At 43.2% G+C, this 14,451-nt stretch overlaps 1 protein-coding gene across 2 annotated transcripts in view; it reads left to right on the forward strand.

The window, feature by feature from the left end:
* The window catches only part of ptprk (protein tyrosine phosphatase receptor type K), a 135,705-nt gene that overhangs the window by 79,367 nt on the left and 41,887 nt on the right, over positions 1-14,451 (forward strand). For both annotated transcript variants that reach the window (XM_084082702.1, XM_084082701.1), the window contains exons 8-11: positions 2,370-2,482; positions 2,966-3,146; positions 13,964-14,146; positions 14,249-14,368. In XM_084082702.1, coding sequence (XP_083938828.1) covers positions 2,370-2,482; positions 2,966-3,146; positions 13,964-14,146; positions 14,249-14,368 — 597 coding nt within the window. The remainder of the gene's footprint in view (positions 1-2,369; positions 2,483-2,965; positions 3,147-13,963; positions 14,147-14,248; positions 14,369-14,451) is intronic.

Genomic DNA, 14,451 nt, shown 5'->3' on the forward strand with positions numbered 1-14,451 from the left:
GCTCTAACAATACATTACAGCCATTAAATGTTGAACTCAGGCTGGGCAAATATATCGATGTTATATATTGATATTGTGATATGAGACTAGATATCTTCTGGGATTTGGGATATTTTGTGTTGTATTTTCCTCCTTTTAATCACTTGAGCCTTGTTTATCAATTCCCAAAAATGTCAAACATTAAACAAAATAGTGAAAATCGCCTATCTACATGCGTAACATCGTGACTCTCTGCTACGATCAGAGCCCCATTGACTTCCATTATAAATTTAAAGTTAAATATTTCAAAATGTATAAAACGTATTTGGAAAAACAATTAGTGCACGTGCGTCTGTGGCCTACTGGCAGTGGCAGCGTGCATACAACGTTTGACGCTGATCAGTCCAGCGGTTTGTGAGATTAGCTCCGCATGCATGCATGCAAGCACACACACACACACACACACACACACACACACACACACACACACACACACACACACACACACACACACACACACACACACACACACACACACACACACACACACACACACACACACACAGACCATCTGATAGACGGCTAGCGTTTTGCAGAACCATGCCATGAAAACCACACCTGGTATGTAAGGACCTTAACCGTGTTAAAATAGGATTAGTCAACCTGGATATCGTCGCCTTTGGGCAGAAACCAATATTCTCAATATTTCAACTTTTTATGTCTTCTTTGTAAATGAATGCCCTACTTCATCATAACGGTGTAATTTAACTCTGAGAGTGTATAAATGGCGTAAACAACACACTGAATATTTTACTGTGTGACTTGTATGTAAATGCATGTCTTCAACGTTTTTCAGGCCAAAGACCCCTTAGCTGAGAGAGATATGAAGCAGGGACCCCCTACTACATAATTGTGTAAAATTGAGTTGCAGATTAAACACATTTATTTTTCATAGATAGTTGGATTCATGCTAATGTGTATTTTCAGACAGTCAACCTTTTAAACCCTCCATATTTAGTCAACTTGACCATTGGCTCTGTACTTTGTCTGCTCTTCTTTTCTCTACCCCAAACCTACGAAAATAGCCGATCGACAAGCTCACAACGCCTCACGCTGCGAGGCGTTGTGAGCTTGTCGATCGGCTATTTTTTTTTGCTAATGTTCCCCACCACACAAAGATTTGGCGGACCCCCTGTAGTAACTCTGAGGACCGGACCCCTATGGGTCCCGGACCCCTAGTTGAAGACTCATGTAATGCAAAAATCACAGGATTTGATTGGCAAAAACATGTATAAGGTCCCTGTGTAGGAGTGAGGGTCTGTGTGTAAGTAGATGTTTGTATATGTTTGCAGCGACTGTCGGTGTGATGGATGTATGAACGTTAGTGACGGTGCGTGTGTGTGTGAGATGCGCAAACGATATGTGTACTTTGTGTGTCTAAGGAAGAAAAATCTATCATGCACTATGCAGTGTGTGTGTGTGTGTGTGTGCGTGCGTGTGTACGTGTTATTGCGTTTGGCTGTCGGCTCGTCAATCATGTGTATTTGACAGCTAGCACTGATCTGATTCACTGGCCCTGAACCCTCACGCATCCATCCATCACTCACACACGCGCGCACACACACACACACACACACACACACACACACACACCACGCTGTATCATTATTCCCACTGATGGGATTACAGGCAGCTCTGCAGCATTTTAAATGTAACCCAGCAACAACACATAATCTCAAAAAGTGAAATCAGTTGAATCAGTCGTCTTCATAAAACATCTTTATAAAATGGCTATGTTTGTGAACTGGGTTAACTTGGCTAAGACACAAGGTCACAGAGGAACCTAATGCACTTAACCACTTAAACCCCAACATCCGTATTCTGGGGAAAACGTACGCAGAAAATAGCAGATCGACAAGCTCACAATGTGGCGCAAGTTGCTGTTCAAATTAATTTTGGGTATGGACGGTCCGAATTTCAAACCATAACTAAAGTGGTACATTCTTGGCTTCCTGGTTTCATGCTCGATCGACAGTAGACGCCACCATATCGTCATTGTCGGGTGGAAACCTTACAGTATATGCACTTTTTGATTGATTCGGTTAGCATTCTCACAATAATAGCAAGCTCACTATTTTCGCTACTTACGAGGTAAGGCATTCATTCATTTACGAGAAAACGTAAAAAATTGAAATATGGAATTTCAAGGTTTCTGCCTGTCAGCAACAATATAATGGTAATGTCCTTATTTGGCTAGGATCAATATAACATTGTTCCCCATCTCTATCCTTCTCTTTGCACTAGTCTACTCTACCGCACCATTGAATATTATAACATTCTATCTAATAAGTATGTTTAATAATTCTCTCTCTCTCTCTCTCTCTCCTCAGAACCTCCTCGCCCCATAGCCCCCCCTCAGCTGCTAGGTGTTGGCCCCACCTATCTGCTGATTCAGCTCAACGCCAACTCCATATTTGGTGATGGACCGATTATACTGAAAGAGGTACATTGTCCAGTGCTAACATGTGATTAATTATTCAACGTGACGATTTGTCAATTTCTGGTGTTTCGGTTGAACATCATTTGCCTTCCTGGCAGCGAGATGGAAACCCTTCACGTCCACCACTCAAACCCTATTTTGTGCTTAGTAATACGCTGAGAAAATGGCAGATCTACAAGCTCACAACGTGTCTCATCTCAACACATTGGGAGCTTGTAGATCTGCAAGTATTTTGTGGTACAAACCTTAAAAACTTTTTTAAACCTTGACAATTTTGTTTTCAATGTGATACCGATAAATAGGACCTTTGATCCAAGCCAGAACACAATCAATCGATTGATCGTGAAAATAAACACGGTCTGAAAATGCACGTGGCCCCATCCATCTGACAACTTAACACTGGGCAGCCTTTCGGCTGTGGGCCCTGATACTGAAAAGGTTGAGAATGACTGGTTTAACGTTTTGAAACGTGCGGCCCCTTCCCAGGTGGAGTATCGTATGACGTCAGGCAGCTGGACAGAGACCCACGCCGTAAACTCTCCCAACTACAAGCTGTGGCACCTGGACCCCGACACCGAGTACGAGATCAGAGTGCTGCTCACCCGGCCCGGGGAGGGAGGAACCGGGATGCCGGGCCCGCCGCTCATCACTCGCACCAAATGTGCAGGTACACACCGTTGTGTCTTGTCCATCTGTTTGCCTGTGTATAATCTGTCTACAAACCATGGATCGACCTATTTTTTGCAGTCGAAAGTATATTTTTCCTAATTTTTTTTACAATTGTTATTTCAAAAGATTTTCTAAAATCTTTTTACAAAATGTTTACTTAAAAAAAAAAAATGTAAACAACTACCTTAAAACGTAAGAAATAGTGAAAATAGACGAATGTACAAGCTCGGCTATTTTCACTATTAAAGAGGGCTTAAGTGGTTCATTCATAATGTATTTTTGAACGTTTGGGTCCCAGGGAGACACCACATTTATCTTTTGGCTCTCAGCTGCAAAAGTTTGGGAACCACTGAGTCTCACGGGTGATTTATACTTGGTTGCCATTGTCGCGTACCGACAGACAGCAGCCCTTCTGCAAGCTTGCTGTGAGCTTGTAGACGTGCTATTTTTGGCGTGCGACGCAGCGCGCAACCAAGTAAGGCATCAGCGTAGTTAGATTTTCCCGGGTATACTTGCCTTTTTCTGTCCATCTCTCTCTTTCTGTCTTATCTGTCCATCTTTTTAGCTACATGTCTACCTGTCTGACTATCTGTTCCTCTATCTTTACGTTTATGTATCCATCCGTCTGTCCCTCTATCTAGGCGAGGAGCGGGTTCTCAGAGTAATGTAGGTATTACGAGGAGAGAGAGAGAGAGAGAGGAAAGCTATGGAAATGGATGGTATTAGGCTAAAAGATTAGATAGAGGATAGGAGGCAGAGCAGTAGAAGAGGAGTTTTGGAGCTAGCGGATGCTCGGCAAAGTGAAAGAAGGAATGATTAAACTACTGGAGGCACAGTGGTAACATGGTTTTGTTTCCACGTCCTCTATCTCCCACTGTCTATCTCTCTCTCTGTCGCTCAGTTATCTGTCTCTCGCTCTCATCTCATTCCCCAGTGTCATTTTCTGTCCATTTAAAACTCTCTCTCTCTCTCTCTCTCTCTCTCTCTCTCTCTCTCTCTCTCTCTTTCTCTCTCTCTTTCTCTCTTTGTCTCTCTCTCTCTCTTTCTCCGTCTGTGTCTGTCAGTGGATCAATAGACGGAGGGCAGAAATAGTGTTTGACATTTGTAGAAAGAAACAGCAGAATAAAGTATAAATAGAGAGAGGGAGGGGGGAGGACAAATGGAGGAGCTACTGTACGAGCCATGAGGAAAAATAGAATGATAAAGAGAAATGGTGAAAAACAATAAGGCTGGAAGGGAAAAAAGTTGGAGAGCAGGAGAAGATTGTAAAAAAAAAATGGACGTGAGTAATAGAGGACGAGTGAGAGGAGACTGATGGAATGGATGAATAAAAATGAGAGGGATGAGAGATGAGAATAAAAACTCATAACTATAGGGACTGACTGATGTCTGATGTTTGTGTGTTGCATCTCTCTCTCTCTCTCTCTCTCTCTCTCTCTCTCTCTCTCTCTCTCTATCCGTGTTTCTGTGATGTGTGGGGGGGACGTTTGTGATCATGTTTGGCTGTATCTGTGCACGCCGATTTGTTGTGTCGCTTTGTGTGCATGTGTGTTTATTCAAAGGAAATCAAAACCTTGTTCAACCCACTCACGTACGGAACCGTTTCCTGCTCGACAGGAAGAGGAAATTAATCTTCTTCTCTCCTCACGATTCACACAGGCACGCGTTTGAAGTGAAGATTGTTTAACTGTTCATGGTCCAGATTAGGGATGTGTTATTGGGCTGAAATGAATAGGGCATCATGTAGACCCTTCTGGTGTTTATTTTGGTAACACCTCGGGTCTATAATGTACTGTATTATAATGCACTTATAAGGCTTCATCATACTCGTTCTAACAACGTATTAAAGAAGCTTTATAAGTAATGTGCTGTTCCACTGAGGTTATATGCATTATGACCAGCATTTGTAGTACTTGTCATAAGTTATGCATAATTATAAACGAGTAACAATTGTAACAAGTGCATTATAATGCATTAGTAATGTGATTATAATGCATTATAGACACAACCTTTAAGTAAAGTGTGTACTTTGTTTTCTATTCAAATCCCTATTAGCTTCCAGATGGTGGTCACTATTCTTGGTGTGATCCACAAGACCTTAATGTATAATGAAAAGTATTGTATACATATCATATACTCTCATAAAATCTATATAGTTAGAATATGGGATATGCCTCAAGTCAATGAACTGGTCATTGTTTGGCGAGTCTGGGTCCCAGCCAGCCCTATGATAATGTGTACCTCCATTATTCAGCTGACTGTATGAATTTATGAGTCATAGTTTGCTGTGTGTGTGTCCTGTGTGATGGAGCTATTTCGTGAGTGTATCTGTTCCTGAACTAGCCCATATCTGGGGACAGTATTGTCCGTAAATGTTGTCAAATTGGGGACAAAATTGGTGTTCCCAACTGGATTTTTGTGGATTTCCTAGGGTGGTGTTTGGGGCTCGGTTTGGGGTTAGGGTTAGGAGATAATGGAAAGAATGTAATTCAATGCAATGTCCCTCAAGGTTTGCTAAGGAAGCGTGTGTGTGTGTGTGTGTGTGTGTGTGTGTCGAGAGAGACGTAGGGGCAGAAATGTTATTTAAATGGTAATGATTTCCTTTCTCTGTTTGGTTAGGTTTGTCTGATCATGCCACCTGTAGTTTACAGAATTTTAGTTCAGCGCTCCTGCACAGTATGATGGACACTGACACGTTTAGTGAGCACGCACACACACGCACACACACACACACACACACACACACACACACACACACACACACACACACACACACAGGTTCATAAAAAAACAATACAGTTCATAAAAAATAGAGCAAGTATCACTTGCACGGATGCATAGACACACGTGCGCTTGCATGCTCATACACAGAGACACAGAGACACAGAGACAGACACACACACACACACACACACACACACACACACACACACACACACACACACACACACACACACACACACACACAAACAGAGACACGCACACACGCACTCCACTGGGTAATTGATATGATATCAGACAAGGATTTCATCTCCCATAGGAAAAACAGGGGGGAAATCTCTCATCTCCTCTCTTCTCCTCCATTATTCTTCTCTTCTCTTCTCTTCTCTTCTCTTCTCTTCTCTTCTCTTCTCTTCTCTTCTCTTCTCTTCTCTTCTCTTCTCTTCTCTTCTCTTCTCTTCATCACTTGTCATCTTCTCTCCTATTCTTCATCTCCTCTATTAATCCCTTACCTCGTTTTCTTTTCTCTGTTCTGTTGTCTCTCTACCAGTGTCTCTCTCTTACCCCAAACCCATCACTACTCTCTCTTCCTGTCTCACTCCACTCCACTCCTCTCTCTCTCTTTCTCCATTTTTCTAGTGATTTATTGCTCTTGTCTGAAGGGTGAAAAATAATCAACTTGAAGTGGAGAGAGAGAGAGAGAGAGTGTGTGTGTGAGAGGGAGAGAGAGAGAGGGGTGATGGAGTAGCTTTTAATCCAAATCCTGAATTTTCTGCTGAAAAACTCTTGGTCATGGCAGGTTACGCACACACACACACACACACACACACACACACACACACACTCACACTCACACTCACACTCACACTCACACTCACACTCACACTCACACACACACACTCACACTCACACTCACACTCACACACACACACACAGGCCCTGACTTGCACAGGCCACAAGAGTCACATTACTGTGTTGCACTAACTCAGCATCACATGGATTTGTGGAAGAATGGAATGGCACATGCGCACACACACACACACACACACACACACACACACACACACACACACACACACACACACACACACACACACACACACACACACACACACACACACACACACACACACACACACATTGTGTGAAGCTTACACACAGAGGTTGACATTGTATCACACACATGTTTTTGTGTGGAAACGTACAGATGAAAACACACACACACACACGCACGCACGCACGCACCCACGCACATCACACACACACACACACACACACACACACACACACACACACACACACACACACACACACACACACACACACACACACACACACACACACACACACACACACAGTCAGCAGCATCGTACTTTAAGGGTCAGGTCTTAGTAATGGCATTTCCTAATCCAGATCTAGAATGAAGAGAGTGGACATTTCCTATTTCCTATTCAAATCCATGTCCAAGGCACATCTAGACTGGTCTTATGGCACACTGCACACATTTTCATGTCAAGGACCCCTAAATTAATATGTATTTGTCCACGGACCCCCATTTGAAAACATTGTGTGCCAGGGCAGGGACCCCCATACAATATTCGTTAAAATGTTGCAATAATAATCTAACATTTATCAATATTTTTTTTAAATAGATATACAAGCTCACAAAGTGACGCATTGTGAGCTTGCAGATCAGTTATTGTCAAATAGCCAATGTATATTGGGTTAACGTGGTTAAACAGACTTTGATGCTATATTAACACATTTTGCGGCGGACCCCCTGGACTCCTCACTCCCCTGAGACCCACTGATATAGAATACTATCTCAATAGTAAGAATTGAATACATTTAGTGCTGAATGATAAATCCCATGGATCCCATGGAAAGCGTGTATGAATTGACGGGAGCTGACAGCTGCTCTTCAGGGATTTTCCACAGTTACACACCATGCATGTGGCCCTGTGTGTGTGTGTGTGTGTGTGTGTGTGTGTGTGCGTGTGCGTGTGCGTGCGCGTGTGCACTTGCCTGCATTTACAGTATGGGTGTGTGTTAACCCATTCAATCTGGGAACGCATCTACAAAGGTCTTCTAAATCCTAACTAGGGGTGTGCCGATACACTAATTTCACGAAACGATACGATACGATATTTGGCTCACAACTTCGATACGATTTCGATACGATACGATACGCACTTCTTTTTATTATGAAAATAAATGGGGGAGAAAAAAAGGAAATGCAAACAAATAATTCTGTTTTTGCATTATTCAGACATGCAAACTTGTAGCTTTTCAGCCGTTTTGAATCAAAATAGGGCAATAGTGTGACACCTGACCCGAAAAAAAACAACATGTTGTCACCCTTTTCACCTCGGGGCTGTTTGCATGCCTGATTATTTTGATTGGTGTAAAAAAAAAATAAAAAAAAAAATATATATATATTTTTTCAAAACGATATTTTTTTTTTCCAAAACGATACATATCGTCGCGAAAACGTATCGCGATATATCGCGGGACGATATATCGGCACACCCCTAATCCTAACAGTTTTCTGAAAAAACGTATATCAGTGGTTCTCAAACATTTTAATGTCAAGGACCCCCAAAATGATATGTATTTGGCCGTGGTCCCCCATCTGAAAATATTATGTTCAAGCCCCCCCCCCCCCTCCCCCCCGAAGTAGTTACAAATATTCACTTTAAAAAAATATATATATTCAAAGATTTGCAACAAAAAAATTAAGACTTTTCAAAAAATAGCCAAATAAATCTATAAAAAATACTATGCTTTCCCGGTCCTAATGGATTAAATGGATCATTAACCGATATGGACTCTCCAGCATTTGAGAGCACACAAACCGTGAGATTTCTCTGACAGAGAGAAATATAATGACATAGACTGAGAGAAAGAGACACAGTAAAATCAGAGAGTGTACTACACATGTAACTAAATTGTTGCTGTAGAGCTTTTGTTCAGTAACGGGGGTCTCTTTTATATTTAGATAAAATTGGTATCCCCACCTAAAAACGGGAGACTGGGAGACCCCTGTAACTGAACGCATACTCTATAGAAATGATTGCTATGGGAATATAGAGCTATCAACATTTATTTTAGTACAAAATATATCTAACTTACTCCGCACCTTTAAATGAACACTGCGTATTTTCAGGGAAGCGGTAACAGAGACGGAGAGGCAGACAGCCAAGAGTACCATTTGTCAAACTCCTGACAGTGGAAGGATTAGGCCTACTAGAAACTAATTGGTCGGATTAACTTGGATTATGGCCACAAATCTTTGTATACCCTCTCTTTTCCTCACACCCTTTTTCATTTCACCCCCTTTCCCCTTCCATCTTAATCCTCTTTTTTTCCTCCGATGTCTCTTCTATGTTTCTTGCCGTCGTCTTCCAGTGTTTGTTGGTGCATTCCACCGTTCGCTGACTTCACGGCATGTACTGTAGCTCGTCTAGCGAATGAATAGACTTTTCATTTCCGTAGCTTTTGTCCCGTGGCGCTTTCATCGCGGCCTCTGGATTGTGTCGATACGAGGGCGCATTAGTTTTTTCGTCCTCGCCTGTTATTGTTTTGGTGCGCTCATTGGCATTGTGGGGCTTCTCAAAGCCCCCCATCTGCAAGAGACAAAGCCTATTTTAGTTCCAACATGAATTTGGCCGCTTGTGTGTTTGTCTGAAGGGAGGCCGACAGGGGAACAAGGCGGCCCTCTGTACGTGTGTTTTTTTTAAACTGTTTGGAACATGGCCCTCATGCCTTTGGCCACCTTCCAACCTAGTTATCTCTCTCTACCTCTCTGTCTCTCTCTCTCTCTCTCTCACTTTCTCCCCCATGTCTCTTTCTCCCATACCCCCTTCTCTCTTTCCCTCTCTTTCCCCTTTCTCTCTTTACCTTCCCTGTCTCTCTCTCCGTCTCCTTCCTTTCTGTTTCTCTCTCACTCTCTCTTTGCCTATCTACCCTTCACCTTTCCTCTCTCTCTCTCCCTCCATTCTCTCTCTCTCTCTCTCTCTCTCTCTCTCTCTCTCTCTCTCTCTCTCTCTCTCTCTCTCTCTCTCTCTCTCTCTCTCTCTCTCTCTCTCTCTCACTATCTCTCTCTCTCTCTCTCTCTCTCTCTCTCTCTCTCTCTCTCTCTCTCTCTCTCTCTCTCTCTCTCTCTGCCTCTCTCTATCCTCCATCCTTCTCTTCCTGCTCTGGGCTAGCTTCCACTCATTCTAGTATTTGTTTCTCTCTGTCTCTTTCATCATCTCTGTGTCTTTCTCTCCGTCTCTACCTCCCCACCTCCCCCCTCCACCCCCCATTTCATTCTCAGCAGTAAATAGACAGAGATAAGCAGAAATGCATTATGGGTCAGGAGGGGAATGGGGCTTTGAAATGCAGGTTAGAAATACGTGACCTGTGTGTGTGTGTGTGTGTGTGTGTGTGTGTGTGTGTGTGTGTGTGTGTGTGTGTGTGTGTGTGTGTGTGTGTGTGTGTGTGTGTGTGTGTGTGTGTGTGTGTGTGTGTGTGTGTGTGTGCGCATGCGTGTGCCAGATACTCGTATATTTTAGTTTTAATTCCAGGTTGAAAACCGTCTCAGTGTTAGCATCAAGAGACCCTGAAATCAATACTATTTATTACACTGTGTAACGATGTGTGTGTGTGTGTGTGTGTGTGTGTGTGTGTGTGTGTGGTTTGTGCCTAATAGCTAGGTTTATGGTGAGGATCACAAGTATTGATTTGAACAGAGGGAGAGAGAGACAGGCAGGCAGACAGACAGACAGCCAGCCAGTGAGAGAGAGACAGGGCAAGACTGGGAGAACCTACTGTATCTCTCTCTCTATTTAAATGTCAACCACCCAGTAACAGGGTGATGCAGAAATGAAATGTTTTGACCCCTCTATTAACTATTAACACACACACACACACACACACACACACACACACACACACACACACACACACACACACACACACACACACACACACACACACACACAGGAGCAATAATATTTGCTCAGCAGACAATTACCTGCTCTTGTCTCTTCCCCTCCTCAATTCCTTTCCTTCTCTCTCTCTCGCTCTCTCTTGCTCCTCTCTATTATTTGTTTGCGTCTCTATAATATCAGCTTTCTATTTACATCTAAATGACTAAGCAAGCCACGACATGTTTGTATTTCAGCTTACTGCTGTGTGTGTGTGTGTGTGTGTGTGTGTGTGTGTGTGCGTGTGCGTGTGCGTGTGCGTGTTTGTGTGTGTGTGATGGGTTTGCCCTTGACACCGTTCTCATTATGAGAAGTTTTATTGGAGACACTGCCCCCTCTCTCGCTCTCTCTCTCTTTCTCTCTCTCTCTCTCTCTCTCTCTCTCTCTCTCTCTCTCTCTCTCTCTCTCTCTCTCTCTCTCTCTGTCTCTCTCTGTCTATCTCCTTCACTCTCTCACACACAATCACATATACGACCCACCCAGATTTAATCTTGATTCTGTCACAACCTAGTGTCTGTGTGCATATGATTGTGCGTGGTGAGTTTTTGTGGATGTCTCTCTCTCTCCCCCCCCTCACTCTATCTCTGTGTGTGTGTGTGTGTGTGTGTGTGTGTGTGTGTGTGTGTGTGTGTGTGTGTGTGTGTGTGTGTGTGTGTGTGTGTGTGTGTGTGTGTGTGTGTGTGTGTGTGTGTGTGAGTGACAGGCAGATAATGGGTTGTCAGAAGAAGTGACAAGTTTGTGTCCTTGTGTTTTCTCCTTTGAGAGAGAGAAAGAGAGAGAGAGAGAGGGAGAAATAGCATGGTATCTGTTTAAGCTGATGTGTTTTTTATTACAACATTCTGAGGACACAGAGGGGGAAGTATAGGCAGTGGAGCAGAGGACGGCAGAAGGCAGGACAGAGAGAAATATCAGCAGAGGTGACACCGTGGCTGTCGCCAAGACCAAACCATCGATTGGTGGTGACACAGAAAACCATTTGAACAGATGATGAAATTGGGGAAAATAATTGACAGGAGAAGAATAATGCCGTTGAAGAATAAGTCTAGCTTCAAGGTTATTGAGAATAGTAACTCCTCTAGGGTAGAAAAACGGAACCTCTACATCTATAGACAGTACCATTATATTTTAATGGTAACATCTTTAGACAGAATGGTAACACCTTCAGATAGAGTGGTAACTTTTAGATATAATGTGATAACTCCTATAGATAACATGCTAACGCCTACAGATAGAGTGGTTATATATACTGTATATATATATATTCCTTTAGATAATGTTAACTTTTAAATATAATGGAACTCATTTAGATCAGTGGTTCTCAACCTTTTCAGGCCGCGATCCCCCAAAATAATCATATTTGAATTGGGGACCCCCCAAAGTAATCATATGTGAACTGGGGACCCCCCACCCTAACAAGCACTTGGAATTGTAGGAGATGAGGCATTACATTTAGTTTAATCTCTCAAGAACAGATTCTGCCCTGCGGTGGAATCTGTCGGAGAGGTTCGTCATAACGTGTGCGCATTGGCTACAAGTGGGCGTGCCTTCAGATCAGGAAGCAGGCCGCGCTTTACCCAATCAAATGTAGTGGGCGGGATTCACGTGTCCATCCACCCTTCCCCCCTCGAAACTAGCCGAAACTAATTTAGCAATAGCGTCCTCGGAGCGGACAAAACCACGGAAAGATATTCACATTTTAAATTACTCTTTCATCATAGAAACAAGTGGGCTTATAACCAAAACCATCCATGTTCTCTGGGAGAAGTGGTGTTAGTGTTCCGTGTAGAAATATTGTTAGTGGGAATGAAAACGTAGTCGCACCAACCGGAAGCGATGCGCTGAAGGCAGACACAAACCCCGGTTTCCCTGCGCACTGGTCTTCCATTTGCCTCCTGCCAGACCCCACAGACAAAATCAGAAACAGCAGAGGTCGCTGTTTTTCATTTTCTGTGGGGTCTGGCTACGCGAGACTACATTTAGTTTGACTCGGTTCCACAGCTAAATAGCGGAGCTTGTAGATCATCTATTTTAAGATTTTTTGCCTCTTTCTTATATTATTTGAAAAAAATTGTATAATAAGTTGATTACAATTGATGCAGTCATTTTTTCCCTTCTTTTCTCTAGGTTATTAAAAGGGTCTTAACAGTCCTTAAATTGTCACTTTACTGTCATCTAGGGACCCCCCAAAAATCAGTTGGGGACCCCCCTGGGGGTCCCGACCTACAGTTTGAGAACCACTGCTTGAGATAGAATGGTAGCTCCTTCAGATAGAATAGCATTGGCTCCTGTTCATTTATCAAAGGAACACACACGAGATCATCTGACATAAAGTACTGCCATGTAGCTCCATCACTTTAGTGACTCTTGATATAAATAAATGATGAGAGAAGAGGATGAAGGATTTTGTTTGGTGTTTGCAGTCTTGCTCCATTGAGGAAGCTGCTTCCTGGCTCGGTGTGTGTTTATGTGTGTGCATTCATTGATCGAGTTAAATGAGCCAGTTAAGGTAATCATTGCCCACGGCAGCGAAGAGAAGCAGTTGAGCAGATGAAATTGGCAACCGCGTCTCTGAAAAAAACATACTAGAGGATACAACACCAAACGCACACATAGCCTGTAAACTTCTTCAAGTTATTACACTTTAATATTTGAATTGCAGAGACAGATTATTATTATTATTTTATTTTTCCATTTCGGGAGAGTTCTGACTAAACACCACACACATGCATACTGAGGCGGACCAGGTCTTTTGAGCCTTGGACATTTTTGTATTTCCGTTCCACTGTGGAAATGTCCCCATCCGCAAAGTCAACTCATCAAAAGACGTATTTTGTAATTTCCCCGCGTCTGCTGTAGGCCTATTCGCGATGTTAATTATTTATTCTGACGCCCAATTTGACAGACGGAGTGAGCGCGGCAGCACACACAACACCCCTGTAGGCCTGCCCCACTCATGAATATTTATTATGGAATCAGTTCGACCAGGAGGACTCATTAGAATGTTCTGGAGATTGAGTACACCTAGCTCATACCCTCGGCCAGGTGGCCTAAAGTCAGAAATCTCTATGTTTGCAAGGTAGATTTATGCTCCCTCTTTCTCTCCGTTTCCTCCATCTCTCTCTAGAACCAATGCGAACCCCCAAGCGTCTGAAGATAGCCGAGACCAGATCTCGTCTGATTGCCGTGGACTGGGAGTCGCTGGGCTACAACATAACACGGTGCCACACGTTCAACGTCACCATCTGTTACCACTACATGACCGCCAACAACCACAGCAAGGCTGACTGCTTGGACATGGACCCTAAAGGTAATGTTTTACTTTTACAGAATCTAAATGACTTTGCAAGTTGTTAAAAAGCTCCCACCAGTAGTTTAGGTGTAATTAATGTGATGTACTATTTGAACTCAGCTCCTCGCCACCTCGTGGGCAACTTGCCGCCTTACACCAACGTCAGTCTGAAGATGATACTGACCAATCCAGAAGGACGCAAGGAGAGCGACGAGACAGTCATACAAACCGACGAGGATGGTATGACGCACACGCACGCACACACAAACACACTGTGTAACCAAACAGCCATTTCAAGCGCTATTGTATGTCTGTTATCGCTT

This window comes from Gymnoscopelus microlampas, assembly GCF_963454915.1.
Source record: "Gymnoscopelus microlampas genome assembly, chromosome: 16".
NCBI lineage: Eukaryota > Metazoa > Chordata > Actinopteri > Myctophiformes > Myctophidae > Gymnoscopelus > Gymnoscopelus microlampas.